Raw genomic sequence first — 20,170 nt, forward strand, 5'->3', positions numbered from 1 at the left:
AGTGACTGATTCCACCATAGCCGCATAATGTGCTGCTGCGGTATACCCCGGTGAGGACTATCACTTCTCCCACCAGAGAGCACGGAACAGCCACCGTTGCGAAGCCGACGACTTTTAACCGGGATGCATCGCCGCCGTTCGCTCGTTCGCTCGCGACGGAGTGCGCCGTTTCAGAGGATTTCCTTTTTTTTTTCTTTCCTTTTTTTCTTTTTACTTTAATCGTAATTCGAGCTTAATTTTTTACGTTCGTTCAGCGACCGAAATTAAATATATTATCACGGTTAAAGATAAATTTCGTCCTCATTCAGATGCATCGTGCTGTTCTTCATTTAAGGAAAAGCAGGGAAAGCAGGAATTTCTTGATATTTCAGGAGACTGCTCTACACGGAAAGAATTATTTCGCTGTAGCTCTAAAAATTTGACCCGATAGAGACCTGAAAAATAATTTCGTTGGAGCATATCAAAATTATCACGTAGGACGTTTAAACGTGATAATGGATATTGTACAATCTTTATAGCAACTAATTTGAACATCTTACCTTATCTAATTTACAATGACGAAACAAAATTATTTTTCAAATCTATATTTAGCAAAACTGTTCTTTCCGTGTAGATATGGTGCAAGAGAAAATAAACGGCCGACGTTTATTACATGAATTTTTCCGATTATTTAAAATCCAGTAATTAGTATCAGCAAACGTTCCCATTTTTTATACACTTAATAAAAGTTGATCAAAATGAGATATAGGTATATATATTAGAATGAGCGCGAATGATAAGAGAAAGCAGAGTGGACGCATTCGCTCGGCATCGCCCTCCGAAAGAATTGTCCCGGCCAGTTTTGACGGATCGGAAATTCACGACGAATATAAAAGAGGGCCGCGTTGGGAGCATGTTGATACAACGGCAGTTGACATTTGTGCCTGCTTCGCGTGCCGAAGCCGCGCGGCAGAAAAGTGAGTTTTCGAGAAGGACTCGTGCGCCGGTAAAAGTAACGCGGCGCTTACGATAACGAAGCGTTTTCTTGAACGATGTTGCAACGCGGGCCGCTCTCGCGGCGCATATTGGCCGAGCTACAGCATTGTAAGAGCCGGGGATAGCGGAGAGTTGCCTACCGCGTTATGTGTGTGGCGAACGCCGTAACCGATCCCAGCGCTGCATCATTTCTCGGAACTGCGTCAATCAAGCGCGCGACACCAAGTTCGCCGTGCATGTAACCGCACGGCGAAATTTCACCGCGATCGTTAACGTCAAAAGCGGCTATTTTCGTCGCCGGACGCCTTTCCAGACGATCTTTTCTCGCTCTCCTTGCGTGATGTCCGAAGACTTGATACGAAAGATACGATATTCAATGACTTGGTACAAACACATTTATATAAAAAAATGTTTATATTTTTTTTTTTTTTTTTTAAGTGAAACGTCACACATGAAAATATTTTTTTCGTGAAGCTGTCATTTAACGCCTTCAATCAAGGCACCACCAAGTCTTCGTTCACAAAAATATATTTTTGTGCTAATATTAGCACAATGTTTTTCTTGCAGATATAAGATCTGTTCTTTATAATTAAATTAGTATTAGTAGAGTCGTGTACTTTAAATGGAACGAACAAATGTTTGAAGTTTAGTGAAAGTAAGAAAAACAAACTTCAGTGCAGTTCAATGCATAATAAAGAACAAGCCCGTAATGAATACACATTGATCGTCCGAGTCAAGCAACTAATAAAAATTATCTTTGCAAAACTAAGTATGACTCACCCTATGTGGACAGCACTACGCTTCTGTGCCATTTTGCTCGGGTCACTCCCTGTAAAATAATATACATAAATATGATAAGTTTCTTAAGTAGTATAATAAGGCCTAATTTAAAGTGACCTAGAATTCAATTAATTAATAGAACTCACAAGAAGATAAAACTCTGTTTGCTTCGATTCGAGTTCTATTAGACAACTACATTTTAGAGGAGAAGGTGAGAGTGATATTATGACTGTCCATTTATGTACAATTATTTTTGTAATAATTTTGTTAATAATCAACATTTTAAATTGAAAACTTAATAATTATATTTATATTAGTGTTGTTTAATCAATTCTAGACTCAAAATTATGAAATATTTATTATTTGGGACATTATTTTTAAAAACGTGATAATGGGTCGACAAAAAACAGAGATAATAATATGACCTTCTATTAAAATAGATTTAAAAATTGATTTTCTTTAAAAAAATACAGTATTTTGTTACAAAATTATATATTTATGCAAAATAAAATCTTAAAAAGAACAACAATAAATATATAGCCATAAAGTTTTAATAGTATTGACTTCGTTGTCAGAAGATGGGTACAAATTATTAGGACGACTTCTACACAACAAATAAACTTTTAGAATTAACTTGAATTATCAATTTTTCAGTTTTATTAAAAAAATTAAAAAATTTTATAAATAACATTTGTAGAAATTATAAATGTCCATCTTTTTCAGCTCCAGAAATGTATTTTCATATTTTGATATATTATCATATATCAAATATTATCAACACATCTGAATGTGAAATATAAAATAGCAGTAAAATTATAATCGACTTATCAAATAACTACTTCAATATGAAAAAAGAAGCCATATTATCAGTGTGTTAGAGAGCTATATTAACAAAACACTATTGTTTAATTTTGTATATCTCGAAATGTGTATAGAATAAAATGTTAAATAACCAACAAAATACTCAACTATATATTTTTTTTTCATATAATGTACTCAAATTTAAGAAGATTGAGAAAATATGTAAAATTAAATGCTAAAATATATCTTGAAAACATCTTGAAATGTTTGAAAGTAATATAATAAGAAATATATTATAACAAATGTTATGCACTGACATATTAGTGTCACTATGTAAGAATTACTAAAGAAACGATTACAAGTAATCATTAAAATTTGCTAATGGTGAAGATATTAAAATAAGCCATAATACTACTTTTTCTTTTAATTCTCTGGACTTACATATATTATATCTAATTTTTTTTTATATAATTCATATTACATCAAAACTTTTTGATTTTATGAACAATAGTTTAATAACTGCGATTAGTGATACAACTGAACTTGAGAACTAATTATATCAGCATGTCGATACACTAAATTAATACATGATAATTAACCCTCCTTTTTATCTTAAAATCAAGATTGTGAATCAGAGAAGAAGTCTGCTCGCTCATTACAGCAACTTATCAATTACCGTTGCGACAAACTCTTACTGCCAGTTTGTGCCAGCATGGAATAATGTTAACCATAGCTATTAGATTGTCATTTATTCTACTTTGCCTAATCTAAAGATCACTATTACTCAGCTACCATTTGATTAAATAGACTTCACTAGTTCACCCATGCACTCTGTAAGGCAAACTGGAGCAATTTAGGCAGACCACTAGTAATCTCGTCTGAATTACGCGTGCACACGAGAACGCATGGGGAAAAATATCGAAAGTGATCCCTTTTTTTTTTTCTTTTCTTTTTTTCTCTTTCTCGAGGCACGTTGCGGGTATTTCGCGCGGAAAGCAACGATTCTCAATCATGACGCGTCGGTTCGGCCGCGACGGATCGGGAAATGCGGGCGGCCCAACGTTGACGTCGAGGCGACGGTAACAAATCCGCGGCTGGTTTACCTGAAATAGAATGGGCGATCGAGGATACCGTGAACATTCAGCCGGGATTTCCTGTTGCCACAGTGTTACGGAAAAACGAGGCGCGCGTGGCGCGAGAGAATATCGACACGGACGTACGGCGGCTACCACACTCCGCACCGACATCAAAACTGGGTGTTTACACTTGGCAGTCGCGCCATTTTGGAGTTTCCACTCGGTTCCGGGGTATTATTTTTGCACGCACACGGGACCCATGGAAAGCGCTACGGATGACGGTACGCCATGTAGGGCGCCATCTATCGGTGACGCGTCCCAAACTAATCCATCCGACATCCTGGTGCTCGCGGAATCGATCGTGATATCATCAGAGATCCGAACCTTAATTTTGAATTGATCGTTATCCGAATACGAATTCTGGGAAATCGCCGACGGTCTAGGCCAACTTCCGCGTGAAAAAAAAAAATCCGCGTGAAGAAAAAAGCTCGAATTTTGCATGCTAGTAAATTTTTTACACGTGATTTTCCCCTTGCGCGTAGATCTTATATATCTGGATCAATAATACTAAAATCAAGGGATCGAATTAATACAAATGAGAGAATAATACCTTCTATTTTTCTATATGAATGAGATTACTGTGCAATAATTTATCCTTCTTCAATATTCCAGCTTCTTTTCTTTAAGAAACAACACATTCGAGTGTGTTCCAAAATTCCAGCCAAAGATCTATGATTGCGTTCAGCAGAAAAAAACAGTTTTGCAATTATTGTAAGATTTTTTTAATATGATTGAAATTGCCTTTAGTTTCCTGGATTGGATTTAAATGTATAAACCAGTTATGTTAAACAATCTTTCAACAGTTGCAAAGTTGCTTTTTCTGCTAAACGCTTTTTCTGTCGTACGCGTCACCATAAATGGCGCTGATTAATGATTAACTTAGATGCGCAACTAAGAGATGTGAGATGCTCAAATCTATTATGCTATGATAGTCAATTTAAGGAACATATTACTGGACTTGTCTGTATTACCGACAAAACGCAGTAATTTTTGTATTGCTCTCATTTTTTTATTAACTTTATAGATTTGAAAATCCTTTTCCACAATTGAAGTTTATGCATTAATACGTATCTAGTATATGAATTTCGTATCAAGAATGAAAAAAATTTTTTAAATTTAGATCTTTTTTATCATTTGGTATTTTAAAATGGCGTCCAAAGCTGTCAAGTCTCGTTAATATTCGCTTTATATAAAAATTTTACAGCTTGTATTTACAAAACTGATATTGCTAGACTAGAAGATTACATAAAGAAACAACACTGAGTTCTTAGAATAAAGCTAGATACCAAATAATAATACAAAAAAGCTATGCAAAAATTTCATTCATACGTGTATCTGTACAGAAATCTATGCATAAGTGTATGTATATATACATAAATCTTTTATCTATGTTTAGATGTACATATGTGTAAACATTTTCATCAGAATTTGCTCATCAGTTCAGAATCTTTTTAACTGACTAGCATTTGGGAGCAAAAACGATAGTGATACCAGCCTTAGGATCCACTTTCACCAACTCCAGTTAATTTAATCGGTCGATTATCTTATTGAAATTGACTACACAATTTGTTCATAAATTTAGCAACAAATATGATTGATCAATTAAAAGAATTATCACATTGACGTTGATAAAGTTCGGTTATCTTTGATAGGATTTGGCTTATTTATATTTAAAAAGAGAAAAGATGAGAAGAGAGAGCAAGAACTTTAGCTAAAAAAAGAAAACAAAACAAACCTAATGTCCGTATTAACTAAAGATTTAAATTGAGATTAAATTAGAATTTGACCAATCCGGACAAAGTTTACTAAACATGACATTGATTTTTTTGATTGGTTAAATTTCAATCTACCTCAATCTTTAGTCTGATACAGGCTTTAAGTTTGAAACTTTTTCATAGTAGTTACAAACTTGAGGTAATGATACACGTGTTTATCGTTAGGGAGGATTTACACCTTGACAGAAAAGTAGAAGCCAATCAGAATCCTTGCGTTCTGCGTAGTAACAGAATGTACTCTTTATTACCGCGTGAGTTTTGATTGGCTTCTGTTGATTTCTGATTGATTTTTGCTTTTCCGTCAAGGTTATTATGAATCCTCTCTTATACGCATCGAATGGCAATTCGCAGTCGGAATCTTCATTTGTGCACTCGGACGAGTTTGAAATTTTCGCACGTTCACATATTCACGTTCGCGACGATCGCTTTCGTGAGAACGCGGCTGTCATCGCTCGGCCCGCTAGTCTAGTCGCGTCGCGCGACGCCGCGTAGCGCCCTGCCGATAATACCTGCGTCTCGGCCCGAGCGATATCCCACTACTACGCCACTTCCGCTCGCTCACCACTGAGCAAAATGGACGCCTTTGTGTCTGTTTTCTTCGCATTCCCACTATAAATACGGTTTACGGGGCGACGCAGCGCCTACGACGCGGCGATGCTCGTGCGGCGCCGCGCGATACGCGTGTGAGGGCAGTGTCGTGCACGCGAATCGTGATCGCGGCCCGCCGCGGCCGACGTGGAAACGCATCCAACCAAGTAGGCCAAATCGCGGTGGCTCGCGGATGACAATTGAGCGAGCATCCCCCGGACGGCGGTGTTATTCGCGGTGAACCTCGGGACGGCTAGCCGCTACGCCGGAATCGCTGCGACGTGCCTGAGGATCCGCCGGCGGCCGCGAGCGACGCGGAGCCGCGATACGGCGTCCGGCCTCCCGCCAAAACCAGCCAAGAGCAAGCGGACGGAGTGGACGGCGACGTAAATAGTCCCGGATAAGCGGAGCGGAGCACGGAGCTGTCGCGCTGCGCTGTCGCAGCCGCGTCCGCGTCTCGCTCCCTCGCGTTGTGTCCCGCACCACGCAACGGCGCTTTTCCGCGCGAGTTATTCGCTCGAATCTTCTTACCTGTCCATCAGAGTTCAACGTTCATCGTCCGCAGGAGGATCTCGCGTTTCTCCCCTCCCTCTCCTACCTCTACCCCTCCCCTTACTTTCTGTGTTGTTATACCTGCTCGCGTGGTCGCTCCGAGGATATGGTATCGCACGACGTTAGATGGTAGACGTTCAACTAAAGAAGGTAAAGGAATACATTGTGATACATTGTGCTACATGATAATAATTGATATCTGTATAATCTTTAAAGCAGTGGAGTCAGGCTGTAGCGATGGACATTATGTAGCTTCGACACTTGTGTGTGATTTCACTATTACTAGGAATTCTGATTCGCTTGTGTATGTCAGCTGATCATACTGAATTTCTGTCAAATGATTAGTTACTTTATGTGCATAGGAATGGAATTTGTTTATGAGAATTTAATGAATTAATTTTTTTAGGAAGAATTTTTTAACATTTATGTTTTGAGTGCACTCTAACGAGGTGGCAATTCAATATTAATATTCAATGAATATTCTATGAATATTTAATCTATTTTTTTTTTATAGTTAAATGAAAAATATGTTTTTTGTATATGTGATATGTGTATATATACTATTTCGTATATAATTATGCATAGATGTGTATATGCGTATGTATATATGATGTATATAGTTCTATATAATGTCAATTTAAAAAATTTAAAATTTATTAGATCCAATTTATTAGATCAAATGATAACCAAATCTAGACTGATATTCATAGTTTGTTTTTATATTTAAGATTTTGAATAAGCTTATACAATCATTCTGGTTAAGATGTAATCTTAAGATAGACTTTAGATATAAAAACTGATTATGAATATCCTACGAGCGATGTTTACGATGCATATGTAAAAGGTTATGAAAATTTGTTAAATTATATTATTACATTTATAAATACGATATTAGATTGGAGTAGCATAAATTATATGTGTTGTAAAATATATTTTAATTTTAGATTAGTTCTTTTTATCCTTGTTTTTATGTAATTTACATAATTTTTTGTGGTAATTTAATTTTTATTTATACAAGTATTTATTTTATTTTTATTTCAAAAATATTTAAGAAATTTAAGAATCTTTTTAAGAAATTTAATATGTTTTAATTTGAAAATTACATAGATGAAATTTTTGTTGCAGAAGAACAGAGTGCTGATAAACATGGATCGTTTATTGGAGGACCCACGAGCTTCATCAAAATTTGGTTGAAAATTTCATTTGCAACATGGGAACTTAAAAGAGACTTTGTTGAGTTCCCAGTATATGCTTTAGTGCTAGTGTTCTTCAAAGAGGATTAGAGACTACTCTATTCAACGGTGAAATATTTGTGTCAGTATGTCTTGAAATGCATAGTGAGAAAATTTTAACAATGATTTATTTAGACATTTATGGAGACAGTGCATCTAGATACGGTCAATTGATTTACATTTACTGTATATCATGAACAAGTATTTATAGCTTGCTTGTGCAGTGCTCAGCACATTGTATTATCACATGAGGCAAAAAAGTTTAGGAACACTGAAACTGATTTTAATTCTCTTTTTTTTGTCCAGGCTGTAATGCCAGAACGAATCAAACTCAAAATGAATGGGGTTGTACCAAGTGTGCCAATAACTACCCTCGCTGGTATTGCGAGTCTCACTGACTTGTTACCTGAAATGCCCCTACCGACTCCGCTGCCACAGACTTTGACTAATAAATCGCTGCTGTTTCATCCACGAGTAGCCGAGGAGGCGCAGATATTGCTAAGTGTTCGCGATGAGAATCTCGTGCCGCAGTTGATAATGTCATTATCGCAGACTTCATCGGATCACATTGAACTTAAGGATAATTATCCAAATACCGAACAGTCGTTAGAAAATGAGCAAAACACACCTGAGTTGCTTAAGGCGATCTTGCAGATAAATCCTCACGTGTTCAGGGGACCTCAACACAACTCTCCAAGAAACTGGACGCAAGGTACGCCTATGTTACACGCGAATCAATCACCGGCAAGTTATGGTCGTTTTTCGCCGTCTTATTCGAGCTCCTCAGGCTCCAGACAAACGCCTCAAGGTAGTCCGGCTCATCCCACGGCAGCCAGGTCCGTACTTCCACCACCAGTGGCCAGCGGCATCGCTCACGCGCAACACCCGCGGATGCCGATTACCCCGCAGAATCATGCAGACATCTCGCAGATGTCTCCATTTGCTGTGCCTTCTCCGTCGCCCAGAAGCAACGTTATGACCGAGCAAACGAGAACGTTGACAACGCCTCAACATATGCAAGAGGATGCGAATTGTATAAATCCGTTATCAAATGTAGCCCTTCAACCGAACATGTACTCGCCGGCTCATATGAGTTCTCCCAATGCACCGCTGGCATCTCTCACCAATATAACACCGCAGCATAACATGGCTGGTATGACACCGCAACACAATATGCACGTAACATCTCCCATGCGTAACGTGCCTCTGCAGCAGCAACATCCGGTCATGGGAATGCAGCAGCCTCTTTATGATCCCATGATGAATCAGCAAGTCCATCACGCATTAGGTAGCGGTCAAGCATTGGACATTAACAATGCAGTGCAGGAGAATCAACAGTTTCTTCTTGATCCTGTAGCCGGTCTTCCTGATATTGATCTGTCAATGGAGAACATTGATGCCAAGCAAGGCGTTGATCATGCGATACAACATTTATTGCCGACTTCTCAGACCACATCCTATCCGAATATACATGCTGCCGACATGGTTAACGTTTTAGATCCAGCTGCGGCAAGTATGGCGCCCAATGTACAACATCAACAAAACAACAATTCGGATAAGACTATGAAGCTTTCCGGGACGGAAAAGCTAAAGGAGCCCATTGTTATGTTAAGTAGATTATCGTTGGCTGATCAGACGCTTATGCAAAAGAGCCTAGCAGCATTTGCGGAAAAATCGCCGAATCGCGCAGCAAAAATGGGCATTTCTAATCGTGACGACGCGTCAAAAACTGATTCCGAAAGCGACGAGGAAATTGGTAAAAATAACAAGTACTTTAAAGCTCGCGCGAAAGAACGGCAGGTGCAACGAGAAAAGGAGAAAGCGGAGCGACGGAAAAGTGAAGATAAAGGTCGCAGGCGAAAAAGGATAACGGACGACGATGAAGAGGATGATAAACGGGACACATCGTATACGCCCACGAAACCAAAAATACGGAAGATCGAGAAGAAGCTAGTGCCTGTATTAGCCAAACTGAGTGTGGAGGAATTAATGGAGACCAATACGTATCAACGATTTAACTCTACTATAGAGACGATTTTCGAAAATACCGAAGATATTACGGCGAATGCCGATTTAGAAGACGATGGCGATGTGCCTCCAGAGATGCTTATTCCCAAGTATCAATTACACGATCTTTGTACGGAAGCGGCCAAACTCAAAACGTTAGGCGCCATGGAATCGATACCTACGGATAAACTGGTGAGATTACTAAATATCCTGGAAAAGAACATACGGGACGGTGCTAGAGTGTCTCCGCTCGTGGATCCGGATGATGACGTCGAAGAAGGACGATTATGGATGCAATTGGCGATGGAACGGGTGCAGCGTGCCGTGGATGCATCGTTGATCGCGCTGCACATCATGACTTCTAGCAATATGCCGAAGACAGTTTATTTAGAAGACGTAATTGATCGAATAGTGATTTTTATGAAATTTCAGTTGCAGAATACGATCTATCCCTCCTTTGACCCCGTATACAAGATAGATACGAAGAACAAGACTGACAATTTTAATTCTAGCGGACGAAAGAAGAGAGGACATATGAAAGAAGTACGCGAAAAGAGCATTCTGCAAGTTTACAACAAGATGCACGAGTTGGTAGGTCTGTTAGCTGAGCTATTGAACATACAGGTTCTAACAGACACGAGTGTTCTACATGCATCATCGTTAGGTGTTGCGCCGTTTTTCGTCGAATCGGTAAGCGACCTTCAATTGAGTGCATTGAAACTCGTCACTGTAATATTTACAAAATATGAGAAGCATAGAAGATTATTATTAGATGATATCCTGGCGTCAATTGCTAGATTACCCAGCAGCAAAAGGAGTCTACGTACGTATAGGCTCAACTCTGAAGATTACATTCAAATGTTGACCGCATTGGTCTTGCAACTTATTCAATGCGTAGTGGTTCTGTCAGACTCCAAATCGAAAGAGGATGAAGAGAAAAAGCCCAGTCATGTAGATGCTGACGTTTTTATTATTAATAGATATGAGACCGCTACCAGAATTGCTGGCAATTTTTTAACGGTATTCCTTAACAAATGTGGTAGCAAGGGGGAAGAGATCGATTATAGACCGTTATTCGAAAATTTTGTGCAAGATTTATTGGCAACAGTAAACAAACCCGAGTGGCCTGCTGCTGAGTTGCTATTGAGTCTTCTTGGAAATCTGTTGGTGGGACATTTTTCTAATAAAAGCTCTGATATGTCGCTTCGAGTAGCCTCCATCGATTATCTTGGTGTGGTAGCAGCTAGATTGCGTAAAGACGCGGTCAGTTCGCAATGTAAATTGTCGACCATTGACCAAATTATACGGGATATTAAACTTGAGCAGCAGAAGGATTCGGATTATGATCAGATAAAGGACAAAGAGATCATAGGACTGAGTGAGGATGAAGAAAGAACCGTGTTTCTGCAGAAGGTACTTTTGGATTATCTGGCTGTCAACGGCACGAAGGATCCGGCTCTTGGATATGCGCGTCATTTTTATTTAGCCCAATGGTATCGAGATTGCGCGTTGGAGAAGTCCCGGGTAGGTCAATCGAAAAATAGTCCGAGCAAGAAGATACACAAGAAACGAGCGAAGAAGAAAAATCGGCATCACAGCAGCGACCAAGACACTGAATCTGAATTGGACGAACAAGATCCAGATGAGAACGACAATAACGAACAGAAGAATTCAGAGGCTTATCGAATTATCGAAGAGAAGAAAAAGTACATTGTCAGCAGAATAAGGCCATGCAGCACAGGAACGAAACCGGACATTCTTCAAACATATATCGATTACAATTCTGCGGAATTGATCTCGCAATATCTTGCGTCCAAGAGACCATTTTCGCAAAGTTTTGATAGATATCTAAAACAAATTCTTCATGTATTGACAGAATCGTCAATTGCCATTAGAACCAAGGCAATGAAATGTCTTACAATGATTGTCGAGGCGGATCCGAGCGTATTGGCGAGAGCAGATATGCAGCTAGGCGTGAAACATTCATTCCTCGATCACTCAACATCTGTGCGGGAGGCAGCGGTTGACTTGGTAGGAAAATTCGTATTGAGCAGACCCGAACTGATCGATAAATACTATGACATGTTGTCGGCAAGAATTCTGGATACTGGTGTGAGCGTGCGAAAACGAGTTATCAAAATTCTTAAGGATATTTGTATGGAGTGTCCAGATTTTCCCAAGATTCCAGAGATATGCGTGAAGATGATAAGGAGAGTGAATGATGAAGAGGGCATTCGAAAACTCGTCATGGAAGTTTTTCAAAACATGTGGTTCACTCCGGTACGAGAGCGTCCCTCTCTTGACTCAGAATCGCTGTTGAGAAAAGTAATGAATATTACAGATGTTGTAGCGGCTAGCAAAGACATGGGACTCGAGTGGTTTGAGCAGCTTTTAGTAAGTTTGTTCAAGCCGAAAGAGGACAAGGATGACAGCACAAAGATGCAAACAGAGCCGCCGCGAGCTTTATTAACAGCGTGTAAGCAGATTGTGGATTGCCTGATCGAGAACGTGCTACGGCTAGAAGAGACGAATCTAGATTCGGAGAAATCAGAGAAGAAAGGTTCGTCGCAAAGATTGGTTGCGTGTCTGACGACGCTCTATCTGTTTGCTAAAATTCGCCCGCGGCTGCTCGTGAATCATGCGATCACTTTACAGCCTTATCTGAGTTTGAAATGTCAGACACAGGGCGATTATCAAATCATTAGCAGCGTCGCACATACGCTCGAATTGGTGGTGCCTCTGATGGAACATCCCAGTGAAACTTTTTTAGCACAGCTGGAAGAAGATTCGGTAAAACTGATTTTACAGCACGACAGATCGGTGGTAGCGAGTTGTTTGTCATGTTTAGGCTCCGTAGTTAATAATGTCACACGAAATTATAAACTGATACGAGACTGTTTCAAGAAATATTATGGACATTTGACCGAGTACAAATCATTTTACGAAAAGGATCCAACGAATCCTACGCTAATAAAATATAGGCCATTTTTCCGGCGAGCGCTCTTCACAGTCGGCTTACTGCTGCGTCATTTTAATTTTATGGATCCAGAGGTGATAGAGGGCCTAGCGGACAACATCAAGGATCAGGTTTTCGAAACACTTAGTTATTTTGTTCATTTGGATAATGACGATATCCGACATTTTACATTGTCGGCTATCGGTTCTCTCTGCATACGACATTACGAGTTCATGATGTTACCGGAATTAAAAGAACTTTATCATCATTTACTCACATCTGAGTACGCATTAGTGCACATGAGGATTCAGGTGCTCAATAATATTGAAGTATATTTGCAGGAAGAAGAAAAGAGGATGATTAAACAGGATTTGGAGTGGGCAAAGTTATCAAAGCAAGAGAATTTGAAGGAAATGGGTGACGTGTCGTCGGGCATGGCGAGCACCGTTATCCAACTCTACATTAAAGAAATTCTTGAATCTTTCCTGCATGTCAACATAAGCGTGCGACATGCGGCTCTTAAAGTTATTCAGTTGATCTTGGCGCAGGGTTTGGTACATCCCGTCCAGATAGTGCCCTATCTAATCTGCATGAGCACCGACTGTGAAAAGGCCGTGAGCCATAGCGCGGATAAACAGTTGCAAGATATCGAAAAGAAGTATCCGGGCTTCATTCACATGAAATCGCAATTTGGCATCAAGTTGAGCTATCGATTGCAGAAGATCTTGCAGAACGACATTACGGTGAGAGGTATGCGAACGAAGGAAGGCGAGTTCCCGGGCGCGCTCAACGGTTTCCTCTACACGATCTTGCGCAATACAAAACAGCAGAGGCGGGCAATTGTATTATCCTTTCTCAAACACTTTGACGAGACTGCCAAGACTAGCCTGTCACAGATGCTATACCTGGCGGACAATCTCGCCTACTTTACATATCAAGTACAGGATGAGCCACTCTTTATCATCCATCACATCGACATTATTATTTCCATGTCCGGTACGAATCTAGTGCAGTCTTTCAAAGAAGCTCTGCTGCCTAAAGAGGGCGGTACGCAATCGCAATCACAATCGGGGCAATCTGTCCAATCTAGGCATTTATCAGAACAACCAACGGGACAAGCGACAATGGGACAACCGACGGTGACGGGACCGGACGGTCAACCAAAATCTGATCAGTTGTTATCAGCTTTAGAAGATGAAGAAGACGATGAAGAGGATGAGGAAGCTCTTCTGGCCAGGTTACCAGGCGATACCACCTTGCTCAGGGAGTACATTACCGCCAGTCAAGGCTTTCTGCTCTTATTAACGCTTCGGCAACATCTCAAGGATCTCTATGGGTTTTCCGACGCGAAAATTGGTCAATATTCACCTTCGGAAGCGGCTAAGGTCTATGAGAAAGCGGTAAATCGCAAGAGCAATTTGCTTTTTGAGCCCAAAGCCACGTTGCAGAGGTTGCGAGAAGGCGTGACCAATATCAACGAAGAGCTGGATGCGAACGGTAGGAAGAAGCTCGTGAAAGAATATCTAGACTTTAAACAACTGATGCTCAAATTTGACCCCGAGGAACCGGACGATGATGGTGGTGGCAACGAGGCCGCTGATAGTAGCGGCGCTGGCAAACATAGCGCGGAAAATCCGCAAGCGGCAAGGATACCGACATTGCATCCCGAGACTGACGGCGGTAGAATAGCGGATAACGGTGCTGTTGCGGGAGATGCCGCCGTTCTGGCTGTCGCAGCTAGTCAGCAACAACAGTACCAGTTACCGCCGCAATCGAATCTGACTGCTTCGATGGAGCATCCAAACAATTCTGTCAACTCGCTACCGGCTATGGCAGTGACAGCAGTAGCAGCAGCAGCAGCAGCAGCAGCAGCAGCAGCAGCAGCAGCAGCGACGGCAACGGCAACGCCAACGGCAACGGCAACGCCAACCCCAACCCCAACAGTCGTCGCAGGGCCACTGGCGACGATGCCGCGAGTGCCGAAGCTGACGATACAGACCCATCCAGATGCGAGAGAGCACCGGAAGCACCGCGCGCACAAGACGGACAAATCTGTGAGAAAGCACAAGAAGAAGAAGAGGAGAAGAATCTCCGACAGCAGCGACAGTGGGGAGGATTATAGTGACCCTGATTTCCTAGTGTGAGTGCAGTGGTATATCTCGTCCTGCGTGTACATATATAAATGTTCGTAGTGGCGTGCGCGGTGATCGGTCGGCTGCAATAACTTATTCCGTGGTAGCCAAAACTTGAACGCTATATACGGCGCAGTCGTCCCTTTCCTTCCGTTACTCGGAACAATTTTTTCTTCCCCTCAGATTCTTGAAGTTGTGCTACGACTTTGAAAATCGGTTTTTTAAGGTACTGTCCGAGACTGCACAGAGACTATATAATTGCAATGTGAGAGAAAGACAGATTTTCAATAGGAATGATAGAGATTTTCAAGTGCGATCGAACACTGAGATAGGATTAGCGTTTGTTGGCCGAAAACGGCAGGCATCTGTGAGGTTTATCGATCCGCCATGCCATGTTGTTAGCGAGATCGGCTCGTTAAATATTTCGTGCGACCGACCCTAGAGTATGGTTCGTTTAAATTAACTCTCTTATTTTTTCCTTCATTAAAGTAGGCCTTCAGTATGATCACAATATAGTAAAAGCGAAAGCTTCTAGTGATTCCTTGATTTCATTAGAATGATGCAAAAAGCAAGAAATTTTGTGAATCCGAAAAGATACTACGAATCAAATTCTTCGCAGAAAATCAAGTACAATAAACTACATTTGAACAAGGTTCATCTGTAAATAATGTTACACAATAACAATATTTAATTTCTTTTTATGGATGAATTAACGTGAAGAGGAACAGAAATTACAGAAACTGTATGTAATTTGAATAATATTAATTTAATTTATCATTGCTTCCTCTTCTTTCCTTTTAAGACTGGATTTAAGTAAACTGCTTATTTCGATAATGCTAACTTATTAAATTTTAGATACATTCAGCGGGGATTTATAAACAGATATCTAAAATTTTTTGTGTTTGTTTGATGAAAAATAAATGATCTGCAAAAAATTTTCCCTTGAATACTAATATAAAACTCATAGTATTAAATGCGTAAATTAATTCGATATCATTGAAGTTTTTTATTGTCTGAAATCGCAGTCTTTCGCATTAGGATCCAACAGTCGAAAAAGATTAAACAGACTAAAATAATAAAAAAATAATTAAGATTATTTTGATATAATTGTTTTTATATCATTTAATTATAAATAAAATTTGAATTTCATAAAAGAAAGCACAAAAATAAAACATGTAGTAAACTAAATTGTTAGGATGTTTAACAGTACATTAAATTTTATAGAAAAATAAATTGATCGATATGATCTAATAATCTAATCTAGTAGATTATTAATAATAAAACAAGGAATTATAATCAAATTTATATTAATCAAAGACATTTTAATCTCAATATTTATCTAATATCAACATCTATCAATTTATTAAAAATATAAATATTTAACTATACAATATGTTTATTTTATGGCATACATAGTTTCTGAAACAAAATTTTTTTTTATCATTTTTTAAATAATTTTAATATAAAATTTATTTTTTGCAAAGAATATATGATACTAAATAGATATATTATAGAAAGATTATAGAAAATCTTATATTTAATCTCCAAGCATATCTGAAGATTTTTACAAATTTGGTCAGTATTATCGATATAAGCAGTAATTATTCATTTTTAAGAAAACGATATGAAATATTGAAAGGTCCACAAAATTCGGCAGACGATACGAATCGAATTTCGATGGAAGGCGGATTCGTATAGATCCTCCCTTGTAGTATGTATAATAATAGAGTAGCAGAACGCATTGCCTATGCATTACGAAATGTTGTTTGTAATATCTGTACATAAAAATCTTCAAGTAAAGTATCTTATTTTCTTACAAACTATATAGCGGTGACATTTACGAAGAATACTTAAGATTTTGTTGTAATATTAAGTATTTATTCAGAATTCATGTTGTCCCAATATAGTTTGCTTCATGCGCTCACTCGTCCTACGAAAAAAAAAAAAAAGAAAAGAAAAGAACAAAAAAGTATCGTTTTTTTTATACAGGCTTATAGAAATTAACGATAATGTGTGTGTGTACGGCGTACTCTCTCGAAAGCGAAAAATTTATTGGGATTTATTGATATAAGATACGATAAAGAAACCCAGAAAAAACTTATAATGTGATATGAGGTGCTCGAAGGATGCCATCCTAAAATATGAGTTACAGAAATTCAAAAACCAAGAAAAATTTTAATAATATTTACAAATAAATGTTTGTAAAAGACATGCTTCAATAGTTTAGAAATTATTTATAGAATGTAATACACAGTTATTTAAGAAGTGTACAAAAAAATTCTGTTTTTATTTTTTACATGACTTTGGAATTTGTTATTTTCTACTTTTACAAACAGAACTTTTACAAACAAATGCAATTTTAGGATCGCAACCTTCGTTTTTGTCTTCGTTTCCATCGCCGTCGTATATTACTCAATGGATCAATGTAATTGATTTATCAAACGATACATGAACAAGGGAAATGTCTTTTTACTGTCATGTATAGAAATTCAAGTATTGTTGATATTAGATTCCAACAGCTGTGATTTCGAGAATCGTAAAAGAATCTTATCCGTGACTTTTTTTTCCATAATATTGCGGTGAATAAGCTTTTTTATATATTTATAATTCACAAAATGCATAAAACGGAAGGAAGGAAAGAAGGAAGCGAAATATCGGTTTAATTCTCTCCGCAGAAATAGACTGCAAGCGCAAAATAGACTGAATAAAAAAAAAAAATAGTCCTTATGATGGCCGATTAAATCAAACTCAAACGCTAATGCATATCCAGTATGTTTATCCATCGGAACCTTCGGAATACCGAATATTTACATAATTGATATATCACGAATAATTGCAATGTATCTTTAACGTATTCACATCTCTTCGGCTTGGAAATGAAGACGATGATTTGATCAGACAAACAGGCGCTTCCCTTGTTCCGAATTTATTTCTTTTATAACGGACACTTCGAGGAATTTGTTAACAATGATTTGTTAATATATATTTCGCAACAATTAACAATTACACGGAGCCTTTATGTTTTCCAGAATGCGAAGAGAAAAAAATTGAATGGATATTAATGTTTATTCACAGAAGTAATAATATCGGACTTAATATACTATTTCTTCAAATTTGAACTCTCTCTCCTTTTTGGAAAATCATTGTGGACAATTTTTGTTACATATAATTTATATTAATTTTTTTTTAATATCTTTATTTCCTGAGAAGGAAACGAAACTATAGCAGAAAATTAGTAAGAGGATCCATTCAGTTTTATCGCTCTTTTACATGTCAATTTAAATTTCTCTTATTCAAAACAGAAAATTAATTTATAGCTTTCGATTTTATATATAGCTATTAAATTTATTAACGGTTCTGTCAGATAAGATTTGTATGATCTTTTTTTGCAAATTCCCATCGAGAAAATATTCTGCGTTTCGAGAAAGTGTTTATTTTGACCATTAATGGCGCGATGCATTTATATTCGATCATGAGAGATTACGCGCAAATTTTTGTACCGTTTACTGGTTTAAAAACTTCTTAACAAACGCAAGAAGGTACATTTTTTCACACTCTTAATTTATGATTAATTTCGTATTTTATCGAGTCTCAGATGTACATCCGTGTATATCACGTTAATAAATCTGACAGTATGAAAACATGTATGAATTCATTCGTTTAATATTAAGGTTGATTGTTGATCTTACAAGTGCACCTTATAAGAATGTTGCCTTAGAAGTGAAATTTTTCTGCTTTTCTTTTGGATTCGCAAAAAAATCGCAGAATTTCCCACGCATTGAAAAAAATCAGATAAAATTTTATTAATTTTTTTATTTTTAACTTTCATTATTTAACTTTTTCTTTATGAAATATTTTGATAACTATTGTTTTTGTTGAAAAATCTTTCTGCTGGATATGCTGATAAACTTGAGCCACATGTGTTTCTGATGTTAAATTAATAAAGTTCAGTTACAGAATTCTCACAGATAGAAAAAGGAAGAAGCGATCTGTCTTTACAAATTCAATATAAATAGAAGATGGAATGATATATCATACAAAATGACAAGTCAAAATCAGAAGAAAGCAAAATACGAACTATAATGTAATAATCATTATTTGTTTCGTACAACGCGCACGAATTTCGCACAAACCATTTTTTAATTTTAAAGAATTTAAAATTTGATTTTGCACACGTAGCTTTACTTCTTGTAATTATTCGTATTTTTTTTATTGACTTCTATCGTGAAGGATCGTAAAGTTACGATGAAAATTCAGTAAAATCTGGAGAAGCTTGTATTCTATTTTGAGAGAAGTCTCTCCAAATTATTATTATTAATTTATTAGTTTTATGAAATAATTATATATGACTTAATTTGACTGTTGCTCGTGTTGCGTATAATCTCATTATTATTATTATTAAAAAGTAAAATGAAACAAGCTCATATTAGCTACAGCAATGAAGTAAAGAAAGGCCAAAAAACAAGCATAAAAGGTGATATTAAAAAAAAGAAATATATTTAAAAATATATTTAAAATATTTAATATATTTATTATTATATATTTAATATATTTAAAAGTATATTTAAAAATTGGTTGCAAACGTTTCAACTTAAGCTTTCATCAGTACGTTTAAGTAATAAGTCGTGATATAACATGAAACCATAAATAACCATAAAGATATAAGAAAAACCATAAAGTTTAATTACAAAGAAACATTAATAAATTAAAATCAATAACTAATACCACATATTTAAAATCATTTTAAATATGTGGTATTAGTTATTGATTTTAATTAACATTTCTTTGTAATTAAATTTTATGATTTTTAAAATCATTTTAAATATGTTTTAAATATTTTATTTTATAATAAATATTAAATATATAAATATTTTATTTATACTTTATTTTAAATATTTCAAATAATTATGTAGATTTAATTATTGACTTTATTTATTAATATGACCTTTTATTGACTCAAATGTTTTTTAACTCGATATTTAGTGTTCTATCTTTGGTTGCTTATTTAATTATTTCAATCTTAATTATTGTTATTTTCTGAATAATGTTTTTTTCTAATCAAACTTTATAGTTTTTCTGTATTATACGACTTGTTAATCGAATGCAATGATGAAAACTTAATGAAGTTGAAATGTTTGTATCCAATTTTTAAATGTATTATATTTTTTCTTTTTCTCAAAACATCTTTTGTACTCGTTTTTTGACCCTTTTTTATTCTATTATTATTTATTAACGA

General features: G+C 37.0%; 2 protein-coding genes and 1 long non-coding RNA gene across 5 annotated transcripts in view; 2 read left to right on the plus strand and 1 right to left on the minus strand.

Moving 5' to 3' along the window:
- Positions 1-4,495, minus strand: part of tgo (Aryl hydrocarbon receptor nuclear translocator homolog tgo) — a 41,031-nt gene extending 36,536 nt beyond the window's left edge. The window contains exons 1-2 of one of the 3 annotated variants that reach the window (XM_011644641.3): positions 4,243-4,495; positions 1,756-1,804 (exon numbers count right to left, since the gene is read on the minus strand). In XM_011644641.3, the coding sequence (XP_011642943.1) occupies positions 1,756-1,787 (32 nt within the window). In that variant the 5' untranslated portion in view covers positions 1,788-1,804; positions 4,243-4,495. Of the gene's footprint in view, positions 1-1,755; positions 1,805-3,659; positions 3,890-4,242 lie in introns of those variants that run through there. The other 2 variants (XM_089074046.1, XM_011644639.3) reach the window with 2 other exon arrangements.
- LOC148937145 (uncharacterized) lies at positions 1,806-2,716 on the plus strand. Its single transcript, XR_016138648.1, has 2 exons — positions 1,806-1,966; positions 2,479-2,716. It is a non-coding gene; the product is annotated as an uncharacterized LOC148937145 (long non-coding RNA).
- Positions 4,496-5,955: 1,460 nt separating the features above from the next.
- On the plus strand, positions 5,956-18,577 carry Nipped-B (Nipped-B cohesin loading factor). The gene is made up of 3 exons (XM_011644642.3): positions 5,956-6,757; positions 7,733-7,921; positions 8,146-18,577. Exon 3 carries the CDS (start codon positions 8,152-8,154, stop codon positions 14,944-14,946), a length of 6,795 nt encoding a protein of 2,264 aa, XP_011642944.2. The 5' UTR covers positions 5,956-6,757; positions 7,733-7,921; positions 8,146-8,151; the 3' UTR covers positions 14,947-18,577.
- Positions 18,578-20,170: the final 1,593 nt, after the last annotated feature.

This window comes from Pogonomyrmex barbatus, unplaced genomic scaffold (assembly GCF_055798465.1).
Source record: "Pogonomyrmex barbatus isolate J1 unplaced genomic scaffold, ASM5579846v1 scaffold16, whole genome shotgun sequence".
NCBI classification, from domain to species: Eukaryota; Metazoa; Arthropoda; class Insecta; order Hymenoptera; family Formicidae; genus Pogonomyrmex; species Pogonomyrmex barbatus.